Source organism: Carica papaya, chromosome 2 (assembly GCF_054855325.1).
Source record: "Carica papaya isolate Zhongbai chromosome 2, ASM5485532v1, whole genome shotgun sequence".
Classification (NCBI taxonomy): domain Eukaryota; kingdom Viridiplantae; phylum Streptophyta; class Magnoliopsida; order Brassicales; family Caricaceae; genus Carica; species Carica papaya.
The window spans coordinates 13163187-13186723 of record NC_142310.1 but is presented as its reverse complement, the minus strand read 5'-3'; the positions used below and the strand labels follow the sequence as shown (position 1 = coordinate 13186723).

General features: G+C 37.2%; 1 protein-coding gene across 12 annotated transcripts in view; it reads left to right on the top strand.

Moving 5' to 3' along the window:
* The window catches only part of TH1 (thiamine biosynthesis protein), a 42164-nt gene that overhangs the window by 7377 nt on the left and 11250 nt on the right, over positions 1 to 23537 (top strand). For 2 of the 12 annotated variants that reach the window (XM_088213349.1, XM_088213360.1), the window contains exons 2-7: positions 5797 to 5828; positions 5955 to 6279; positions 6502 to 6576; positions 14335 to 14410; positions 14491 to 14566; positions 22567 to 22701. In XM_088213349.1, the coding sequence (XP_088069475.1) occupies positions 5797 to 5828; positions 5955 to 6279; positions 6502 to 6576; positions 14335 to 14410; positions 14491 to 14566; positions 22567 to 22701 (719 nt within the window). Of the gene's footprint in view, positions 1 to 4460; positions 5511 to 5796; positions 5829 to 5954; positions 6280 to 6501; positions 6577 to 14334; positions 14411 to 14490; positions 14567 to 22566; positions 22702 to 23537 lie in introns of all 12 variants that reach the window. The other 10 variants (XM_088213354.1, XM_088213356.1, XM_088213353.1 and 7 more) reach the window with 10 other exon arrangements.

Genomic DNA, 23537 nt, shown 5'->3' with positions numbered 1-23537 from the left:
AGGTATCCTAGTTCTGGTGGATTGTCCTATCATGTGAGAAGGATCAGTACTAAAATCATCTTGTCTTGGAATCTCATGATTTCTCTCTTGATCAAGGGCTGGTAAAGTGGAGGTTGGACTTGTATGTGTATAATCTAGGTGATGACTGTAAGGATCTGTTTAAGTATCCTTTGAGCTAAAATCATTATCCAAATTTTCTGTAGGATAAACATTTTGTGTTATCTTTGGCTGAATATGGAGCAAATCATGGGACTTGGGATTGATATCTTTGTTGGTTGAAACTTGAAAGGAAAAATATTCTCATGGAATGCTACTAGCATCTGTTGAAACAAATGTTTTTCTAATCTTAATATCAAGGATTGATGTCCCAAGAACACACACACATTTCTTAGCTCTGGGATCAAACTTGTGCTTGTTATTGGTTAAGGTAGAAGCATAGACTAAACACCTGAAAACTCTGAGGTGTGTGTAAATTGGATTGGTTTTAAATGATGGTTCAAATGGAGTTTGGTGGTCAATAACAGATGAGAGTATTCTATTTAGTGAATATTCGTTCTATTTAGGTGTTTCGACACACCACTTTTGGTGGGCAATACATCTTTTTAGGTCCAAATCCTTTATTTCAAATTCTCTTCCATTATCACTGCAAATGGTTTTGATTTTTGTGTTGAATTATGTTTTTACAAGGTGTAAAAGTTTTGTAGGGTAAGACTAGTGTTAGATTTACATAATAAATAAGTTGTACAAAATAAATGCTTCCCTTATATATGGCAACTGTCATCTATAATTTTAGGTAAAGGGTAAGGTATCCCTATGGTCGTCTTCCACCAGAACTTAAAAAAGAAGTTACTTTTCACCCCCAATTGCCAGACAGATGTAGAACAATAAATGAAGAAAGTAAAGAATTTAATGTAGGAAATAATGCTTCTGCTTATCATTTCCATTCATCAAAGGTATATATATACAGTCTAACTTCTAACAAATTCCTAACAGAATTATGGGGAGGAGGAAATAACAAAATTGGTTATTCTCCACCAAATTTGTGACTGCCTCCATTTACAACAGAAAACAAAAATTGTACATCTAACAAAATTAATTTAGAATTTATTCCCTTATTTTTCTACACTCCCTCGCAATTTAGTTTACATATATGTTTAGTAAACCTAGATTGGATATTATGTCATCAAAGTTTCTTTTGGGTAGAGATTTTGTTAGAATATCTGCAATCTGTTGATTCGTTGGAATGTGCATCAGAACAATAGCTCCATCTTCCAATTTTTCTTTTATAAAATGACGGTCGATCTCCACATGTTTAGTTTTGTCATGGTGTATTGGATTTTTGACCATATTGATAGTTAATTGGTTGTCGCATCATACTTTCATAGGCATATTATTAAGGGTTTTTAATTCTTCAAGTATCTTCTTCAACCATACACCTTCACAAATACCATGAACAAGTGCCATAAATTCAGATTTTGCACTACTGCGAGACACAACCGATTGTTTCTTGATTCTCCAGGTAACCAGGTTACCTCAAATATAGGTACAATATCCTGATGTAGATCTTCTGTCATCTGTAGAACCTGTCCAATATGCATCAGTTTAAATTTCAACACCTCTTCTTTTTGTCTTCTAAAAGAACAATTCTTGTCCTGGAGTCATCTTGAGATACCTTAGAATTCGATACATAGCTCTCATGTGATCTTCAGTTAGCTGTTTCATGAACTGATTTACTGTACTCACTGCAAAATTGATGTCTGGTCTTGTATGTGCTAAGTAGATAAGTTTCCCAATAAGTCTCTGGTATCTTCTTTTGTCAACAATTTTATCACTGATTTTGGATTCAAGTTTGATAACTGATTTCATCGGGTGTCAGCAGGTTTGCTTCCTAACATCCCAGTCTCTTTTAGGAGATCCAGAACGTACTTTCGTTGAAATACTGAAATTTCATTTTTGGATCTAGCCACTTCCGTACCGAGAAAGTATTTTAGTATCTCAAGATCTTTTATTTCAAATTCTCTAGGCATGAATTCTTTAAATTTCTGAATCTTTTCAAGGTGATCTCCTGTAAGAATGATATCATCAACGTATACAATCAAAATAGCTTTCTTACCTAAGATGCAGTGTTTGACAAATAGTATATGATCGGATTGACATTGTTCATATCTTTTATGCTTTACGGCTCTTGTGAATCTATCAAACTATGCCCTTGGAGATTGTTGTAGGCCATAGAGTGATTTCTTCAGTTTATACACTTTCTGAAGATTGTCTGTTACTTCAAACCCTGTTGGTATATTCATATACATTTCTTTTAAATCGTCATTAAGGAATGCATTTTTTACATTTAGTTGATAAAGTGGCTAATTAAGATTAGATGCAAGTGAGAGAAGTACCCGAATAGTATTGTGCTTGACAACCGGTGCAAACATCTCCAGATAGTCTACACCATATGATTGAGTATAGCCTTTGGCTATCAGGCGGGGCTTAAACCGATTCACACTCCCATCTGGGTTATATTTGGTTGTAAAGACCCATTTATACCCCACTTAACGCTTTCCTGGAGGTAGATCGGTTAGCTCCCATGTCTCATTCTTTTCAAGTGCCTTGATCTCATCTAGGACAGCTATCTTCAATTCTGGAATTTCCAAAGCCTTATGTATTGTTCTGGGCTATGGTGAGCTGCTGTCTATCCTGTAGACAAAAGCATGATGTTACGAGAACAATTTGTTCAATGAAACATAGTCCTGTATAGGATGTTTGGTGCATGTCCGGGTACTCTTCCTCAAAACAATAGGAATATTAGAATCAAGAGTTGGTACAGAGATTACATTACCTGGATCAAGAGTGGATTCATGGCAATACTTGGATGATTCAGGTGCTTTTCTTTTGTTTCTTCTCGTATACACACGTAACTCACTCATTGCGGGTAATAACTGGTTTTGGTTCAGTTTTCTTTTGTGAGGTTTCAGGTTCCAAAGAAGGTTTGTCTGGTGGTGGATTTTGTGGGTACAGAGGAGGTACACTGACATCCCACAACTAATATTTCTAAGTGAATGTCTCCCCCTGAATATCAGTAGTGGAATAAAATGGTTGGTTATCAAAGAATGTGACGTCCATTGTATTATAAAAATGGCGGAATTCTGGAATTAGACATTTATATCTTTTTTGATTAGCAGAGTACCCAACAAAAATACACTTTATTGCTCTTGGGTCTAATTTTCCATGAAGATGTTTATGAATATGGACATATGCTGAAGAACCAAAGACTTTAAGTAGCAAAGTGTTTAACATGTGTGAATTGGGAAAGGTATTTGAGAGGATAGTGTAGGGTGATTGAAACTGTAAAATACAGGAGGACATCCGATTAATCAAATAGTTAGCTGAAAGAACAGCCTCTCCCCAAAGAAATTTTGGGACATGGGTGGTTAACATGAGTGATCTGACAACCCCAATGATATGTTTATTTTTCCTTTCAGCTGTGCCATTTTGCTGTGGAGTATGGACACAGGAGCTTTGATGAATAATGCCATGTTTAGTAAAGTATTTTTCAAGAATAGTTTCAAAATATTCACAAGCATTGTCGGATTTCAACACTTGGATGGTAGCATGAAATTGAGTTTGAATCATTGTATGAAATTTTTTAAACAGAGATCCTACTTCAGATTTTTCTTTCATGAAAAATACTCAGGTGATTTTTGTATGGTCATCAATAAAAGATACAAATCATCTACTTCCGGAAGTGTTGGAAACCTTGGAAGGGCCCCATATATCACTGTGAATTAATGCAAATAGTTTTGAAGGTTTGTATGACAAGTTAGGAAATGAACTTCGAGTGTGTTTAGAAAATTGGCATACTTCACACTGTAATGAAACTGGATCTTTTTCTTTAAATATTAATGAGAACATCTTTTTCAAATACATGAAATTTGGATGTTCTAGTTTATAGTGCCGCAACATAATATCATGGTCATTATTTGCAGAAATAGAAACAAAGTTTGCACATACTGCATTGTGAGCTTGTTTTTTAGAAGTATTGATTAGAAGCAAATATAATCCTGAGCTCATTCTAGCACTGCCAATCGTTCTCCCCGAATGTAAGTCCTGAAAATTACATATATTAGAAACAAATTTTGCAGAACATTTCAAATCTTCACATAGTTTGCTAACTGATAATAAATTACAGTACAAAGTTGGAACATGGAGAATTGAACAGAGAGTAAAATTTGGAGACAAATTTACAGAACCCATTTCAGTCACTTTTGAGAGAGAACTATCTGCAATTCTGATTGAAAAATCTTTTTTATATTTTCTGTAATCTTGAAACATTGAGGCATCTCCACTCATATGGTCAGATGCTCTAGAGTCCACTACATTTGCCATTTTTTTGAAAAAACAAACAAGCCAAGAATATTACCTTTGTGTGCCACAAAGGTACTGACCGGGTAAGATTTCTTGGACAGAATACGTTGGAGGGCTTTTAACTACTCATGAGGAAATGGGTCTATTTCCACTGCATCAGGAGGCATTTCCTCGGCAACAATGTGATTCCCTTAATGCTTGCTGGAGTTCTCTGCCTTTGTCGTCTTCCACTCACCCGAAGATGGTTTACAGTCGCTTGGTTTGCTGTGAAGTTTCCAGCAACGATCCCGAGTGTGCCCTAGCTTCCGACAGTGATCGCACTAAGGCCTCGCCTTCTTCGTTCGACTGTCAACAGTTCGGCTTGTGAGTGCTGAAGCATTTTTAGTCGGGTGAGTTTGGTCAGTCTTTCCCATCATGACCTTCTGACGGTTCTCCTCGCGTTGAACTTTAGAAAAAGCTTCCTGAAGGCTTAGCAATGGCTTGGTGCTCAGTATGCGTCCCCGAATCTCATCGAAATTCTTGTTCAGCCCTAGCAAAAATTTGAAGACTCGCTTTTCTTCAACGAAAGCTTTGAAGCTTTTCACGTCCTCAGGACAGTTCCAATGACGCTCCTCGAAGACATCCATCTGCTGCCAATTACGGGTTAGGAGATTATAATACTGAGTGACGCTCAATTCACCTTGTCGAAAGTCATGGAGTGTCGATTCGATTTCGAAAATAGCCGAAGTGTTCTTCTTGCTGAAGTAGAATTCCTGAGCTACCTTATAGATTTCGTGGGCAGTTTCGTAGAGAAGGAAATTCTCTCCGATTTCAGGAGTCATCGAGGTGATAAGCCAGGATATGACCATGCGGTCTTCAATCTCCCAGACTTCCGCATTTGAGTCGGACGCTGGAGGAGGCACGAACTCGCTAGTGAGGTGCCCATAATGCCCTTTTCCGTGGATGAATAAGTGGACAGACGACGACCATTAAGGTAGTTGCTGCTGTCGAGTTTGTGTTGTGTGATACAGGACGATGACATCTCATTCACAGCTCTGGTGGTTGCTGTGTGGCGATAGGAACTAGAGGAAACCTCTGGTGGAGAAGACGGAAGCTTATCCATGGCCATTGAAGATGTTGGCTGAGCAGGAATCTCTTTTCTTTTGAATCAGGTATGCTCTGATAGCATAAAGAATTTAATGGAGGAAATAATGCTTCTGCTTATCATTTCTATTCATCAAAGGTGTATATATACAGTTTAAATTCTAACAAACTCCTAACAGAATTATGGGGAGGAGGAAATAACAAAATTGGTTGTTCTCTACCAAATTTGTGACTGTCTCCGTTTACAGCAGAAAACAGAAATTGTATAGTTAACAAAACTAATTTAGAATTTATTCCCTTATTTTTCTATAGAAAGACTAATCAATTTCCTTACTGCTTACATGGCTCTTGCAGGAGTTCTCTACAATCCCTTATTCTTCAACAAGGTTGTTCACTCCAAACAGATTGTTGTTTAATCGCATCTCCTTATTCACATTATGTGCTTTCATCTGATTCTGCGTTGGAATTAATTTATGACTTTGTTTTCTGTGATTTTTGTTCTGAATATAAAGTGACATTTTCTCTCTCAAGTGTTTGCTGTTGAGCTGTAGAGAAGCTTCTCACTACACATTTCGTTACTTGAGGTTTTCAAGCTCATCTATGGATTCAAACATCAATAGAAGTTATCAAAAGCAAAGTTTTGCAACCCAAATAACTGGTTCTTCGACAACAAATGATTGCTCCAACAGGAAAATTCCCCATGTATTAACTGTTGCGGGCTCAGATTCAGGAGCTGGTGCTGGAATTCAAGCTGATTTGAAGACTTGTGCTGCTCGTGGAGTGTACTGTTCCACTGTCATAACTGCTGTCACTGCACAGAACACTGTTGGGGTTCAGGTTGCACTTTGATATTACTTTTCTTCTTAAAAAAAAATCCTGAAATTGAAGCTTGCTTTTGTTTACTCTAAGATTTTCTCAAACAGCTCCATGGAGGTATCTTATAAATCTTACAACCAAATCTATAGTTATAATTCGTCTAAATAATCTCTTTTTCGTTTCTTCCAATGTAACAACCAACTTTGTTCTGTGGTTTCTCTGATCTATTGTTCTTTTTCTCAGGGTATTAATGCTTTGCCAGCAGAGTTTGTTGCAGAGCAGTTGAAGTCTGTTCTCTCTGATATGCAAGTTGACGTGGTAAGCTTGAAGTAATGATTACATTTTATGGGTATTTGATTCAACTGGTTTCGTGAGTTGGTCTGACTGGTTTGATTTTATTGAGGTAATTGGTCATGAATTATGTCTTTTAGAACAGATAAACTTACAGCAGTATGTGTGTGTATTTTATAAGCATAAAAGAAGAAATAATGAAGGAAATTTAATATTCTTTTTGGAAAATTATTATAAACTATTAGACAGAAGAAAAGAACCAGTTGCTCTAAGTCCCAATGTGAACTGAGCTTATGATTTCCAATAAGATCACATATAATTTTCTTGAGTTGAAAAATTAGGTGTTAATTTGAAGAAAACATAACAAAGTAGTCAAGTTGAAAAAGGGATCAATGCTCCCAATATTAATTGGGTATTATGGAAGCATTTGGATTTGATAAGATCCAATACAAAATTTTTAAGTTAAAAAATTGGGATTTAATTTTGAAGAATACATAACAAACTAATCTAGGGGAAAAAAAGCCCCAGTGCTCTATGTCCCAATACAATTTAAACTTTGACAGCATTTGGAGATCACCATGCTGTCCTGGGGGATTCGCACTTCATTTTTCTTGGCTGTTTAAGCTTTTCACCATGCTGTTTCTGTCACCAAGAATGCTTTTGGTGTCAGAAAAAAGGTCTTTTGATGTGGTTTTGGAAGCAGAAGTGGAGGATATCCTTAGAATCACTGAAAATGATGCTAAGAAAAAGGTTCTCCTCTTATCTTTTTAGCTTGGATATCAGATCTTTGAAGCTTTAGGGCCATAATTCTTGATCCAGAATTTATAAGAGTGAGGATAGGTTATCTCTATCTGGTTGAAATGGAACAGCAGGGGCATCTTCTAGAGCTGAAAGAGAAGAACACAGGCAGCACAAGGAGTTTGATGGTCCACTAAGGCACTGAAGCAGAGGGTTGGTGGCAACTGTCACTGGGGGTTTATTTTGTTTCCGACATCAATTTAGAGGACGGGAAGAGGAAAGCCCGTGAGGAACCTTGCTGGTCGGAGGAAGAGGTAGACATGCCACAGAATTCACCAGTTCTAGGAGCCTAGGGATAATGTTATTGGGCCAAATCTACCAAGACCGAATTTCTCTAGACAAGAGAAAGAAAAGTAAGCTGCTCCCAACCATAAAAAGGCTGCTAGTAATGGTGTTCCCTAAAGACTTCACATTTGTGCCTATTAAACCAACCAAGCTGGTAATAAAAAAAAGCAGACCAAGTGATGTGATCCTAGACGGCTCAAAGTTAGTTCCCAGGGTGCAATCCCGTATCGAGGAGGAACCCCATGGAAATAAGGATTCCCGCTAGTTCCGTCCCAAACGGGCAAGCAATTTTAAATTCTTTTTGTTTCCTAAATGGGGTCGGTTCAAACGGAAAAATAAATTTCAGTTTTCTAAAGTAGAACATGCTGAAAAAGAAAGTAATTTCATTCCTGACTACTTTTCTAAATGGGATTACTCAAAAGAATAGTGCAAGTTTGTTCAAAACAAGCTTGAGACCTGAGTGAGATTAATGGGCTTGAAGGATCGCAAGAAAATCCAAACATTAGATCAACCCGAGAAGGCCTCAAGACCTCATGGCCATGGAGGGCCACGGCCCAAAAGAGATTGAGCCAAAAGAAGCGGGCTGGCCCGTGCTGCGTCTTGGGAAGCCTTTACTTGCAGGCTTGAAGACCTGCTTGTGCGGGATGAACAAGCCACACAGCCCACACGTCTTGGAAAAGCCGAAGCTGCACGTAGCAGAGTGCGCATGTGCGCACACGCACTCCAGCAGGCTGCATGCAGGACGCGCATGTGTGGACAGTCCCTGTTGCGCACACGCACCAGCCGGGCGCACGAGGAAGGTTCTGCGGGCACCAAACACAAGCAGACAGCAAGCCTGCACGCCAGTTGACAGCAAGCTGTTTTCCTACTCCAACTCCACTTCCTTCCCTTATTTCCACATGTTGTCCATGCTACAACAAAGGAGACTCCTACACAAAATTGAAGTCCAAAAGAGCATAAAAGGAGTTAACGGGTTTGGCCAAAGGAAGGAGAAGTCTGCTCCAAGTAATTTGATATTATTTTATTAATATAATTGTAATTCTAGATTAGGATTTTTATTATTTAAATAAGTTCCAATAAGAGTTCTGGTTAAATTAGTTTTAAGAGTTCAAGTAGGAATATGTAATCCTACTTCGAGTTGTATTTGTAGAATTTAATATAAAAACTTCAATTCTTAGGTTGTAATCATAACTAATAACTTTCAAAATCGATAAAATTTGCAAGCTTTTGTTTCTTAAAATTAATGTTGCTAATTTTCTTTGAGTGTTCTTCAAACGTCTTCAAAGTAGGGAGTTTTAGAAGTTTTGTTGAGACTGGGAATCAGAATTGACGTATCAGGTAAGTCGTGACATCCTTCCTTATTCTTTTATTTTTGCCAGTTACTTTAAATTTGCATTCCATATTGGTGGGTGTAGTTTCAAGTAGAGAGAGTAAATTAGGTGGTTAAGCTTTCTGGTGTTAAGTTGTGTGAGTTCCGGGAATCAAAATGATCATTATTCCCCATCCCTCCATATCACCAAGTCCATGTTTTAGAGAACTCTTCTTCATCAAAAGGCTTACTTTTCAACTAGGGAGCCAAGCTGTCAGTCTCAAGGCAATGTATAAATAGTGGAGGTAGAAACAAGGTCTTCACATTGTTTGTCAAGGTTTGATTTCTTCCTCTCTGGAATTTCCTCCTCTTTTGGCTAGACTTGGAACTTGTGAAAGGAGATTAATGGGCTCGAAGGATCTTGTCCCAAACAGGCAAGCAATTCTAAATTCTTTTCATTTCCTATTCCTAAACTAGAACGCCTTGAAAAGGAAAGTAACTACATCTCTAACTAGTTTTCTCAATGGGATTACTCCAAAGAATGGAAAAAATTTGTTCAAAGCAAACTTAAGGCTCAAGTGAGATTAATGGGCTCGAAGGATCGCAAGAAAGTCCAAATGTTAGATCAACCTGAGAAGGCCTCAAGACCAAACAGCCACGGCCCAAAGGAGATCGCGCCAAAGGAAGCGGGCCAGCCCATGCTGCGTCTTGGGAAGCCTTTACCGCACACTTGAAGACATGCTTGTGCTGGATGATCAAGCCATAAAGCCAACACGCCTAGGAAAAGTCGAAGCCGCCCGCAGCAGAGTGCGCATGTGCGCATGCACTCCAGCAGGCCACACGCAGGACGCGCATGTGGGGACAGCCTCTGCCGCACGCATGCACCAGCCATGCACGCGAGGAAGCTTCTGTGCGCGCTAGGCGCAGACACCATGCTTGTGAACCAGCTGCACGCGGACAGCCTGGACAGCAAGCTGTTTTCCTGCTCCAACTCCTCTTCCTTCCCTTATTTCCACATGTTTTCCATGCTGCAACAAAGGAGGCTCCTACACAAAATTGAAGTCCAAAAGAGCACAAAAGGAGTTAAGGGGTTCAAACAAAGGAAGAAGAAGTCTACTCCTAGTAATTCGATATTATTTTATTAATATAATTAGAGTTCTAGATTAAGATTCTATTATTTAAATAATTTCCAACAAAAGTTCTGGTTAAATTAGTTGTAAGAGTTCAAGTAGGAATATGTAATCCTACTCTGAGTCGTATTCGTAAAATAAAGCCTATATAAAGGTTTCAATCCTTAGGTTGTAATCACAACTAACAAATTTCAAGATCAATAAAATTTGCAAGATTTTGCTTCTTAAAATTAGTGTTATTGATTTTCTTTTAGTGATCTTTAAGTGTCTTCAAGGTAGGGAGTTTCGGAAGACTTGTTGATTAAGGGAATCGAGATTGATTTATCAGGTAAACCGTGACTTCCTTCCTTATTCTTTTATTTTTCCCAGTTACTTTGAATTTGCATTCTATATTGGTGGGCGTAATTTCAAGTAAAGAGCGTAAATTGGGTGGTTAAGCTTTCCAGTGTCACGTTGTGTGAGGTTTCGGAAGTCAACGATCATTCTCCGACCCTCCCACGTCACCAAGCCCATGTTTAAGAACACTCTTCCTCATCGAAAGGCTTGCTTTTCAACTAGGAAGCCAAACTGCCAGTCTCAAGGCAATGCATAAAAAGTGGAGGTAGAAACGTCTTCACATTGTTTATCAAGGTCTGATTTCTTCCTCTCTGGAATTTCCTTCTCTTTTGGCTAGACTTGGAACTTGTGAAAGGAGAGGTTGCTCCCATGCTTGCTAAGGTAGTAAACCAGTTGCAGGGCGTGGTGTTTGCTGTGATGGGCTGATGAACAAAAGGGAAGTTTCTGATTGGGTGAAAAATAATATTGTGAAGATGCATAAGGTGTATGAAGTGAGCTTGGAAGGTTTCAAACAACAAGCATTCACTTTGTTCTGTGCTATGGAGGCTAAAAGAGAGGGAGAGTCAAGTGATGACAACTCTCATAAAAGCAGGAACAGGAGGGGCAAGGATGAAAGAACAAGAAAGTCTAGGGAGCTTAAAAGATTAGAATGCATAGCCAATATAGTAAGAAGGGCACTTCAAGGGAGTTGAGGGAGAAAGAAGACATGGAACCATTAATTAGAATTATTTTCTGGAACATGAGGGGGTTGAATGATAAGGGGTCATAACGAGGGCTTCCTTAAGGTATGGGGTGGTAGTCTAGTTTTTCTGCAAGATACTAAATTTGCAGGCATGAGTGAGGATATTTTCAGGGTATATACAGTAGGCAGGAGGTTGTTTGATTGGATCTATTTGCAGATGGGAGTGTTGGAGATATCATTATCTTGTGATAAGAGAATCAACCAGAAATGTTTTGATGTGAGCATGGTAAAGCCGAAGGACCTCCCGAAAATCCGAGCAAAGTTCCGAGAGGCATAGCCCCCATGCGGGAGGAAGAAACCCTGCGAAAAAGGAAAGTCCTGCAGGACCTGTCTTAAATAGGCAAACAATTCTGAATTTTTTTTCCCCTAAACAAGGTTGGCCCAAACAAGTTCCAGTTTCCTAAACTGGAATGCTTCGAAAAGAAAAGTAATTACATCCCTAACTATTTTTCTAAACGGGATTCTTTTAAATAATGAGTCAAATTTGCTCAAAGGAAACTTAATGCCCAAGTGAGATTAATGGGTTTGAAGAATCACAAGAATGTCCAAGTCTTAGCCCAAATTGAAGGAAGACCGAATCTTGGTCCAAGAAGAGTCAAGGTCCCAACGGCTGAAAAGGCTTGCAGACAGCATGTGCCGCGCATGTGAGTCTTTTACTTCACATGTGCGGGCTGCCACATGTGCGGGAAGGAGAACCCGCACATGCAAGACCTCATCTCGCGTGAGGAAGTCAACCTGACGGCTACCTCTTCTAAACCGACTGCAAATCCTCCTTGAAATCAAACAAGCGGCTTCTAGAAGACTCAAGGAAGTAAGGAACCCGAAGGAGGACTTCTACCGCAAGAAGGAGTCGCAGGAAAGCAAGAGACTGTGTGGGAGAAGCTTCCATGGCATGCTTGGACAGCAAGATAGAATCCAAGAAGGACTTCTCATTCTTTTCTTATTTTTCCATATGTGATTAATACGTTGAATTTAAAGGAGTTCTACTCAAAGTTGGAGACAAAAACAAGGATAAAATCGCTAAGGGGGTTCAACCAAGGGAGGAGGAGTTCTACTCCAAATAAATTAATATTTTTTATTAATTTAATCTTAGTTCTAGATTATGAGTTTATTATTTAAATAATTTTCAGGAAGAGTTCTAGTTAAATTAGTTTTAAGATTTCAAATAGGAATATGTAATTTTACTACGAGTCAGAGTAGAAAATAAAAGTATATATAAAAACTTTAGTTCTTATGTTGTAATCACATCTTTGAGATTAATAAATTTTCCAAGCTTTTGCTTCTTGAAATTAGCTTTGCTATTTTTCTCCAGTGTTCTTCAATTTCTTTAAGATAGGGAGTTTTTTAGAAGTTTTGTTGGGTTAGGAAATCAGGATTGACTTATTAAGTAGGTTGTGACGTCCTTCCTTATTCTTTTATTTTTCTATTATCTTGAATTTGCATACCATATAAGTGGCTGTAGTTTCAAGTAGGGAGGATAAATTAAATGATCAAGTCTTCCGAATGATACGTTGTGTGAGGTTCCGGGAGTCAAAATAGTCCTTTCTCATCTCTTCCATGTTATGTTCAGTGTTTTACAGTGATGGTGTCCATTTCTTGTGTATGAAAAACAGAAGTTGGGGTTTCTTTCCTTTTCATGGGATGTATGGAAAGGGAAAAGGTAGAGATGGGCATTTGTTATGGAATGACCTTGAGGCAACTAGGGGCTGATGGGGTAACTTGCCTTTGTTTGTGGGTGGTGGTTTAATACAGTGTTCTACTATCATGATAAGTGCAAGAACAAATCTCTCTTTGGCTTTTACTATGGAATTTAGATGTGGTGGATACTGGAAGCTCATTTATCTCTCCCTCGTGCAGGGCAAATGGACATGATCCATTTTGAGAGAGGATACTCGCTTACCTCGTATTGATCAATTTTGGTGTCTTTGGATTTGAAGAATTGATGCCTAACTTTATCCAAAAACTTTTGCTTAGGGTCAGTTTGAATCATCATCCCTTGTGTCTTGGCAAATTCGGCATTATATGAGCCACTTTCCTCTTATTAGATTTTAGAATAAGTGGCTGAAGATGCCTAGATTTGTGGTTGATTATAAGTTGGTGAAGAGAGGAGAACTCGAGAGCTTTGCTAGTTTTCGAGTTATTAAAAATCTTTCTTTCGTCCAATCCAGATAAAAGCTTGGAGCTTTGCTTTCGATAACGATGGTAGGTCTATTTGGAAGGACTAGGGAGCTTGATGTCCTCGATCAAAGGGAGAGGGAAGGTTTGTTGTTTGGGAAAGAGAAACATGCCAAGTGGCTAAAGTTGAGTTGACAAATTGGATTCTCACGGGGGAAGTGGTCTGGAGGCAGAGATCTAGGTTCTTGTAGTAGTGGGACCGCAATACTAAATTTTTCATAGGATTACCAATTTCCATTGCACAAAAAATTTTGTATCCCTAATCAGGGTAAATGGGATTGGATTCAAGCTTGACATGTTCCTATCAACTGGATCTGGTTGAACACTCCCCTCTCCTTGTTTGTGTGGATGTGGATGGTCTGTAGATAACTTTTTCCAATATGCTGGCCAGAAATTTGCACTTTAATTGGTTGTCTTCTTGATCTTCCTGTTAAATTTTCATGAAAGATTTAAACTGGCCTTGTAATTCAAACCTTGGCTGTAATTCACTTGTAACTTTTTGCTCTGACACCAAATTATTAAGGCCCTTAGTAATGTATCTAGTTATAGAACATAGAATCTAATAAGAGTTCGGTAATGTTTGTGAGTTTTTCTTCCTTTGCCTGTTTTGATATCTAGTCTAAGGACTCGTCAAGAGAGAGCCTTACCTTCTCTTAAGTAAAAGTAGTTAAACTTTTTCTTTAGTTTTGTTCATACATAATTATGTCTCCAAGAGACTGCTGCTCTTGTTACAAAGGAGTAGTTACCTGAAAGTCATTTTCAGATTTATCTTGACTAGCCTTTTGTTCTTATCCTAATATTCAGTCTTATACCTACATTACTTGCACTGTTTCTCTTGATGACAACCACTATAAGATTTCTGGAGTTGAGATGGCAGAAAAGGTTACTTAGTTTCATAGGAATGGCTTACAATTGTCTTATGATGAGCACTACACGATTTATTTTGAGTAAGATGACAGAAAAAGATAGTTTCTGTAGAATTACTGCTAACTTGTGATTTTCTGGGGTAGGTGAAAACAGGAATGCTGCCTTCCATTAACATAATCAAGGTTCTTAATCAGAATCTTATAAAGTTCCCTGTTAGAGGTATGCAGCGAACAAACCGTTTTCTTCTTTTCCTTTATTTAGGCAGCTTTTGAGTTGAATTTTCTGGTGATTCGAGGCAGCTTTGGTTGTTGATCCTGTTATGGTATCTACAAGTGGAGATGTGCTGGCTGATCCATCGATTCTCTCTGGATTTTGGTACAGTGAAGCTTTTCTGGATTAACATTTTCTGTCACATGGTTTATTTTTGCATCATCCATAAGTTGGAGACAAAAACTTCATCATGTAAGTGCTTCTTAAAAATTAAAGTTTATTGCTGGCTGTTACTTGGTAATGCTCTCAACTTGGCAGCATGAGCATTTGATTAAATGGCCTTATGATGGTTATATGGTTGGGTATTCGACTTCTAGTTGACTAGTCAATGCCATACTTTGGTTATTCTTTTACCCAAACTACACATCTTTCAAAATAAAATTTCAAATTCTAGGATGGCGCAAAACCCTGTTCATGGAGCCAGGGGATAGGTTTTATTTATTCATATATGATAACGTAGCTTGTGAGAAGATGAAACTAACATGGAAGCAAAGGGCAGAAGGGAGTACTATGTTAAACTTTCTGTCTCAAACAATACTTAGTGTTAGAAAATTCCTTAATATAAGATATGAGGAAATTAATCTTCACAAAACCAAAAGATACATGTTAGCAAGTCCCGCTTTTATGGGATTTGATTTGATGTAAATGGATACCTTTCTTCTCAATATACAAGAAAATCCAGTCTCAAATTCCATATGGTATTAGAGCCCTAACTCCTTTGGGGATTTCTTTGGGACTTTCTTGCTGTTTATACTCTTGTTCTTGCTTTTAAATAAAGTTTGCAGCATCATTTGCTTGAAATTGCTCCAACACACATCCGTCCTAGTGCATGCTTATTCTCACTGTGTGTACTCATACACGCCAAAGGTGATCCTAGCAGATTGTTTCCTCTACTTTCATCAGTTTTCTTTTTCCTGTGGCCTTCATCGCTGCATAGTTGGTGGCGACTTGTGTTGCTGTCTCCATCATTGGACTTGGATTCTATGTTCACTGCTTTAATTGCTAGGATCCTTGTTGGAGCTCTCTGGTACTTGATCATTTGAAGAAGAGACTGAGATATCATTCCAACAAAGAGGAGGTCATCTTTCAAAAATATTGGATAGGCTGTGGAAGTTCACATCAATCGACCTGCAGGACAACTCCAAAATGTTGAGATAGCATATAGGCAGGATGAATTATCTTAGGTGGTCCTAATTTTTTTGAACTTATTGAAAGGAAAAAGGAAACTCAATCATCTCCTAGAAATGATACTGAAGGAAGGAGATCCAAGATTTGATGTGTGAGATAAAGTAGATTCAATGATCGTATCATGATTATAGAACTCAATGAATCCTGAGATCAACGATAGTTACATGTGCTTTTGATCACTGCTAAAGGAATTCAGGATGTTGTTTGACAGATTGACTTATTTGAAGACTCTTGGTGCAGCATAAATATATTGCCATACCTTTTGTAGTGGCAGAGGGAGAGTGCTTGCAGTTTTGTTCTCCATTGGCTTCCCTTATTAGTGACGGTTTAGATGGCTTCTAGCACGATTTGACGATACCACCACCGTTGACCAATAGCGGTGGTCATCTGTCCAGAATAGGACCAGACTGGACCGAAGACCAAAAATTGGTGATGGTCCAGATGAAAGATTGGACCATTGGCAGTCCAGTCCGGTCTGGGTCTGGTTTGATCGAGATGGACCAACTTTTTAAAATATCTCTTGATTAAAGAAATTAGTATAAATATAAATATAAATATTGAATATAATCAATATCCATACACAATAATATATATATATATATATATACAAAATGAAATTAGTGAAAAATGAAATAACACTGCCAGACCCATCTTGTCTAAGCCATAAACACGCTCATAAATCAACATCATACATCATACATCATACATCATAATTGTCATGACTCAAGATGGAAATAATTTTCTAAAAAGAACACATATGTATATGCACTTAATCATCGACACATAGTGTAAGAGGAACCAGCAGCTACAGAAGGAGAGCAAAGAAGGAAGCTGCTTGCTTTTGGCGCTGGTGGTGGTGGAGCTGCAACGACAACTTGGTTTCATTAAGGCACTGTGGTTGTGGGCCTTTGGTGTTTTGCATGGGAGGAGTGTAGGAATTGTGATGCATATGGTTTAGGGAGGGCAGAGGTGCGGCAAAGAGGCAAAGAGTCAGAGGTCTTTTTTTGGAGAAAATTGAAAAGTGAGAGACGAGAGCAGGTAGGTTAGTTTCTTTTTTTTCCCCTCTATATATTTATGTATTTAATTGGTATAGACTGGGGCCAGTTTTCTCAGTCTATACCCTCTTCGACTGGAGACTAGAACAACATTCTTTTGGTATCCAGACAGGGAAATAGATACTTCTATTGACTAATGATAGCTCTGGTGATAATTATTGCAACATAATTTGATCCGATAGCTTCGCTTCTGCCTTCTAAGATCTGTGTGGATTATGATTATAATTTAGTTAAATTAAAATTTCTAGGTGGTGATAGGGTTTTGGTGAATAGCAGAGAGTGATGAAGATGGAGAGAGAGACAAAGTGAAGAGAAGTTTTCTTAGGAAATTGTGGAATTTTGTTTTTTGTTTTGATTTCTTTAGAAGTTTTCGGAATTTTGATTTGGGTTTTATTTTCTTCTTCTTGTCTCAGTTCCAACTTGGTTTTTCCTGCTGCTATGGTGAATAACGTCGAAGAAGATGAATAATTATGATTTTGATTTTTATCCTAAATTTAACTTATTCTCAATTTTGCTCTAGACTATAAGTCAACCCTTTTTTTTTTGGTTCCCAAATAAGACTGTTTTTTCTGCTTCTTCTATTTAGAAGTAACTGAGTCAATATTTTCAAAACAAACTTAAAATGTGGTGACTAAATTGAAATACATATAGGACTAAAATGTTATATGAATCATACTTTGGCTAAATTATGTATTTTCCTAAAAAATACTGGGAAGAGATTGTTATTCCCGTTGATCAAGTTGAGTTTTCCAATGATGGAGCTCTTGATTTGGTCATAAATAATGATATTTTTGAAGTTAAAAACAATGCTATTTTTGTTGATTTTAAGAAGAAAGAGACCCCAACTATCGTGAAGATTCTACCTCACATGCTTCTTTGGCTCCTAGCAATAATGAGGAAAGTTTTGCTATTCTTCCTTTCATGGATCTCATCGTTCTTAATTGGTTCAAAACATTTTTTGAATCTTTGATTTGGAAGTATTCAAGTTTTTTCATGACAATTTCAAGTTTTGTAAGCTTTATTTGTTAAGAATATAAGTCCCATCTTTGATACTCTTTCTATTTCAATATTTTTGAACTTGAAGTCTAGTTTTAACAAAGTGGGGTTGAATGATGCAAAACAGTTAGATCTTAGAATGAATATATTTCAACAATAAATATATTTATGTAATTGTAATATTTATATATTGTGGAAAAACATAATCTAGTATCTATTACTGAATATGGAGGCCTTATATATATTTATATTCTTGGAGTAATAAAACGAAACATACAATTAATTACATATACGGGTGTTTTACTAATTCACCTTTTATCCTGATTATGTAAAACATATACTTTCCAACATTCCCCTCAAGCTATTAAATAAATATTGTCCATTCTCCGGTTGGCAATGGTTGTCTAAAATTCTAGATTACTTGCAAGTTGCGAGTTGGTAACTATGTAAGGTATGCATATCATGCTCCTATTTAATTTTTCTTGGATAAAATGTCTGTCAACTTCAAAATGCATAGTTTTATGATGTTGTATTGGGTTGTGAGCAATTCTGATCATTGACTTGTTGTTATAGTAGAGTCTCATAGGACATCTCATTTAATCTTTAGGTCTTTGAGAACCTTCTTTAACCATAGTACCTCACATATTTTTGTATCATTACTTGAAATTCTGACTCTGCATTAAACTTTGCTACCACATTATGTTTTTTACTTCTTCATATGACTAGATTTTCTCAAAGAAAGGTACATAGGCTGTGGCTGTCCACTATTAATCCTACATAATCTACGTTAAGTGTAGGTTTCAAGAAGTAACTTGTTTCTCCTGAACATGATACTTTTTCCTAGTGTTCCCTTTAGGTAGTGTAACTTCAATATGCAGCCTATAGATGCCTTTTTTGTTAGACTTGTGCATAAATTGACTTATCATATTTACTGCATAAACAATATCTTGTCTCATGTGTGACAAGTATATTAGTCTTTCAATCAGTCTTTGGTATATCTCCTTATAAACTTATGTGTCTTCCTCATCTAATCCCAATTTATGGTTGGTGTGCTAACCACTTTGTATAACAGTTCACCTATCATTTAGTATATTACTTGTGTACTTTTACTGTGAGATGAAAATTTCGGCCTTTGAGTGAATCACTTTTATTCTAAGGAAATACTTTATATTTTTCTGATTCTTTAATCTCAAATTTTTTGGTTAGGCATGCTTGAGCACCAATCTCTCCTTTTCATCATACCTGTTCCAATAATATCATAAACCTATACAAGGAGAGCTGTAACTCCCCTTGAGTATGAGTACTTGATAAATAAGGTTTGGTTTCCTTGACTCTACTTATTCGCTATCACTGGCTTTACCTTTGCAAATCTTCCAAACCATACTTTTGATAATTGTTTGAGCCTATAAAGTAATTTTTTTAGTTTGCACACTTTATTTGCTCCTACTTTTTGGTAAATCCTGGAGGAATTTCTATATAGATTTTTTTTTTCAAGTCTCAATGTAGAAATGCATTTTTTACATCAAATTGCAGTAACTACCAAAATCAAAGTTGGCGGCTAGGGATTGTAGGACGATATTATATTCATCTTGGCAACTGGTGCGAACGTTTCCTGTTAGTATATCCCATAAGTTTGAGTATAATCCTTGGCCGCCAATCTTACTTTATATCTCTCTATGGTCCCCATAAGCCTTGTATTTTATGGTAAATAGCCACTTGCATCCACAGGTCTCTTTCCTTGGGAAAATCCACCACTTCTTATGTCTGTACTCTTTTCAATATTTATATTTCAACACTCATGCATTTGTTCACTCCTTACCAAATAAAGTCTCAGACAATGAATTAGCAATAGACACTGCATTTAGACTTATGAGAAATTTTTGTAATATGTTGAGCATCTATCAAATAACAAAAAGTTTGTAATTGGGTAGAATGGATGTTTAGTATATTCACTAGTCCTTTTTCTGAGTATAATTAAATATATTTCTAAAGATAAAGAGTTATTAGAAGTTTCCTCATTCCCAGCACTCAGTGCTCAGATACTTGAAGTTGCTTTGGTTTAGGATTCGAGTTTCTTCTCCTTGAGTACACTTCAGTGAATCATGGGTCCTGTATGGTTTCTGATCCAAATTCATTATCTGGATTTTGGTGTACCTTGGGTTCATTTTTTGGGTTTTTGACACTGAGAATGAGAGAGTTCATTTTTTTGGTGAGGAAGGTAGTGTGATGTCAAGCATGATTAAATCCTTATCTCTACGACATTCTCCCCCTAAAGATAAAGTTGGCTAAAGAAGAATTCAATTTCAACAAACTTTTTGGTAAGAGGGTGATAATATTGAATCTCCTTTATGTGGATGGAGTATTCTAGAAATACACACTTAAAGGGTCTTGGGTCAAGTTTTCCCCTTTGATGTTAACGTATCTGAACATAGGTAATATACACCTAAAGACTCTAGGGATAAGATAATTTGTGACCCTTACCTTTGGAAAAAAAATATGGAGTAGACTTCCATGTGACTATGAAATTCCAATACCTTAGATGGTAACATGTTAAAAAGATATGTGACAGTCAAAATTGCCTCCCACCAATATCATTTAGGTACCTGATATTGAGACAAGAAGACATAGGTAATATGATGTAAGTAACTATTTTTCTTTTTTGCTACCTCGCTTTGTTGTGAAGTGTGAACACAAGAATACTTATGAATAATCCCCTCACTGTAGAAAAGGATGATAGTGTTTGATTGAAGTAGACTTTGGTGTTGTCAGTTTGAAATCATTTGATTTTTATCCCAACTTGAGTTTTAATCATATTGTGAAATTAGGGAAGGACATCACTCACTTCAAGTTTAGATTTTAGTAAGAAGACTTAGGTCATTCGTGTTCAATCATCTAAAAATAAACCATTCAGCTCTAGAAATGTTGGGAATGTTTGACAAACCTCAAACATCACTATGAATTAACGTAAAAGGAAAATTGCTTCTTCTATTACTTGAACGAAATTACTTCTTTATATTTTGTTAGTTCACATACATCACAGTATAAATTCTCATTATTGAAATTTTAAATGAGAAGAGAAACATAACCTTAAGAATAGAAAAGGAAGAGTGTCTTAATCGTCTATGGTGTAACCATGTTTTGTCTAATGTATTAGTTGAGAGAGCGGAAGATGGCATCTCAGGTGCATTCAAGAAGCACAACCCATTCCGTGTCTCAGCATGTCCAATCATCAATCCTGAGGTCTGGTGCTGAAATTCACAATGAGATGAAGAGAAAATTAGTTTACAATTGAAGTCGTGATAATTTGGTCATTGAAAGAAGGTTTGTGCATAATTAGGAACACGAAACATATCAGTAAGTATAAAGTGGACACTAATCTTTATAGTTCCAACTCTTGTTATAGTAGTCAGTGAACCATCACCAATAACTATTTTCTTATTATTAGAATGTGGGACATAGGTGTTAAAGTACTTGGAAGAGTTGGTCATGTGATATGTGGCTCCTAGTCTATAATCTAAGGATGCTGCAAAGGGTTTATTTAAGGCATTTAATCCATGTGAGATATTAAGAGTCCTTGACTGTGTGAATAAATTAGTACCTGTAGGTTTCTCTAGATACTCAAGTCAGAGTCCTTAACCTCGTAGTCTCTACTTTGAATTCACTAATATATGAAGCAGACTCTTCTCCAATTCAGTTTTGTATAGTTGCCATATCGAGATTAGTGCCAGTGATTGGTGATGTAATTTTAGGCGTGATAAAGAAGTTGGAGCAATCAAGGCCTACAGTCCAATAGTCAGCAACGAAGGTTGTGTAACTATAAATCCAAGGGGAGTGGCTGGTCGGTGCACAGCTGGTTGTGTGCCGCTGGCTATACTCGGCTAGCAATGAAGGCCGGGAACGAAGTGGAACGGACCACTTGTTCTCACGAAACAGAGGATGTTGAAAAACAGAGCCCAACAAAGGCTTTTGTGGCTGTGCAGAACAGAGCAAAACAGAGCAAAAACAGACACATGGAACAGAACAGCAAAGCAGCAGATTAGGTCCGCAGAAACAGAGTCAAAATGGAGCACCAGCTGGACCAGAAACAGAGCACCGGGCAGAGCAAAACAGAGGCGAAACAGAGCAGTGGTGGCTGAAACAAGAGTTCGGAAAAACAGAGCAATGGCGGCAGAAAACAGATCTTGCAAAATAGAGTTATGTTGGGTGTTTTCTGGCTACGAAGGGTGGCTGGGCAGCAGCAGGATAGCTGCAGAATTTCGGGTATTAGGGGTGGTTATGTGTTTAGTTTTTTTGTCATTTTATTTCGGGCAATAAAAGCTGGTTAACTATTTGGTAGACTGATAATGATTGTTGTTCAATAGAGTTATTGATTTGATTATTAAGATCTAAAATCTTCAATATTGATTCTTGAGAAATTTCTTTAAGTATTTTTGTTCAAGCTCTCTTTGTCCTGTATGAGCTTTCCTATCATCTTTCTTAGTCTTTCCATCCTGTCTAGCAAGCAACATAGAAACATCAAGTAACTGAACACATTCAGTTTTGTGCAGACAATAAGAATATCTAATCTCTTAGCATCCTCAGGGAAAGGCAACTTGATCCTTAATGACAGCCATAGAGAATGTTCTGAGGAGCAGATCCTTCTTAGAGCTTACTTTATAAATTATATGTAGCCAAAACCTGTCTTGCCATATTGATTATAGCTGAGACGTGGGCTTGGTTGCAACTTGAAAACTCCTACACATTATAGCATGAATTCCTGAATAAGCTACCAGAACTGTTAGTTGGGTAAATTTTCATCTTTTCTTCTATACCCATATTCAAAGTTCACCTCATGGAGTAATTTGTGGTTTCTGTTCCTGAATGCAGCGAGGAGCTTTTTCCCTTGGCAGACATAATAACCCCAAATATCAAAGAGGCATCTGCTTTACTTGGTGGCATTCCACTTGAGACAACTGTTGACATGTATTCTGCTGCAAAGTTGTTACATAATATGGGGCCACGGTTTGTCAATTTTCCCCTCTATCAATTTTCTCATCAACTAATTTTATTGAACACTTAGTTACTGAAGTGAATTCTCTGTCAAAGGTCTTATATAACTCATACTCTTGGAAGTACGTGAGTTTTCCCTGAGCAAGATTCGGTTACACAACAAGTTTCAAGTCATTGTTATCATTGAAAAATTGTATTCAGGATATACATTCCTTTTTTTGCTTTAGAGGGCATATAAAACAAAGCAACCAAGGTGAACCTTTTGATCTTTGTATTTCTCATTTCAAGAATATATTAGACCATATAGGATCACGAAAAGAGAAAAAATTTATAATGGAAACAATAACATTTTGCTTGCTAGCATCCTAATGAGGAAGTTAGTACTTCATTGCTAATTGATCTAATGAGGCTTCCAAATTAGGAGCTCAAGAAACAATGGGCTTGTACATTAAATTTTCAGAGAGTTAAGAAATAGTGTTAGGTTCTCTGGTTAAGGATCAAGTTATGGATCTAGAAATGGGATAATCTAAGAGGGGATTAGAGTTTTTAACAACTTTTCTTCCTTTCCTTCCTGGTTAAGGTTCTCTGAGTTAGGTTCCTGGCTAAGGGTTGAGTTACGGCTCTAGAAATGAGATAATCAAAGGGAGGATTAGAGTTATGAGTCTAGTGATGGAGTTTGGTTACCTGGTTGAGGCTTGAGTTATGGGTCTAGGGATGGGATAATCAAGAGGGAATTAGAGTTTTTAACAATTTTTCTTCATTTCTTTCTTACTGCTACAGAAAGTAAGGCTTGATTGCAGAGACCCTAAGGTATGATAATTTAGGAAAAACTCAGAGTTTAGGAAGAA